Source organism: Brassica oleracea, chromosome C1 (assembly GCF_000695525.1).
Source record: "Brassica oleracea var. oleracea cultivar TO1000 chromosome C1, BOL, whole genome shotgun sequence".
Taxonomy (NCBI): Eukaryota; Viridiplantae; Streptophyta; class Magnoliopsida; order Brassicales; family Brassicaceae; genus Brassica; species Brassica oleracea.
This window is the reverse complement of record NC_027748.1, coordinates 38,637,471-38,638,095: the sequence shown is the minus strand read 5'-3', so window position 1 is coordinate 38,638,095 and position 625 is coordinate 38,637,471. Positions and strand designations below refer to the sequence as shown.

The following is a 625-nucleotide window of genomic DNA, read 5'->3' as shown; positions in this document are numbered from 1 at the left end:
CAACCCAACACTTAACAACGTATGATGTCGGGGTTGATGTTTCTACATCAAAATCAAATTTATACCTCACTGTAAGAAGTTTCAGTCGTCTCTCCAAATCGTCTTTACTATCGTATCGTTGACCTACCGCAATGTCTATCGACGACATCTTCAAACATAGAACCTCCAGATTCCCTTTAGATCCACTCATTGAGAAGTTCTGATATATCTTCTTCGGAGGTAGCGTTGGTGAATCTTCGTCATCTGTAGGAGACTCACCGTATGAGCTGAAGTTATCATCTTCAGATGACGCACCGTCTGAATCGTCGAACATATCAAATCGGCTTTCAAATTCATCATCTTCTTTGTTTTCTTCGTTTTCTTCGCCTATTTCATCTTCTCCGACTACGTCATGTTTTTCTCCTTCGACATTACTAGAGCAGTCATTCTCATTGTCCTCTTGTTCCTTCTCCAAACTGCAACCATCGTAACTCCCACTGTAATTTTCGTCTCTGGACTCAACTATTGAAGCTTCTACTTCTGCTTCTGAGCTGAAGTTCAAAAATGTTTTACTCTTCCCTCTTGCTCTGTTCTCCGTAATCTCCACACAGAGACGTAGTTGTTCGATTTTCTTCAGGCTTAGAAA

General features: G+C 41.0%; 1 protein-coding gene across 1 annotated transcript in view; it reads right to left on the bottom strand.

Moving 5' to 3' along the window:
• The window catches only part of LOC106339634, a 2,322-nt gene extending 2,009 nt beyond the window's left edge, over positions 1 to 313 (bottom strand). Inside the window, exon 1 of the mRNA XM_013778483.1 lies at positions 128 to 313. Coding sequence (XP_013633937.1) covers positions 128 to 313 — 186 coding nt within the window. The remainder of the gene's footprint in view (positions 1 to 127) is intronic.
• Positions 314 to 625: the final 312 nt, after the last annotated feature.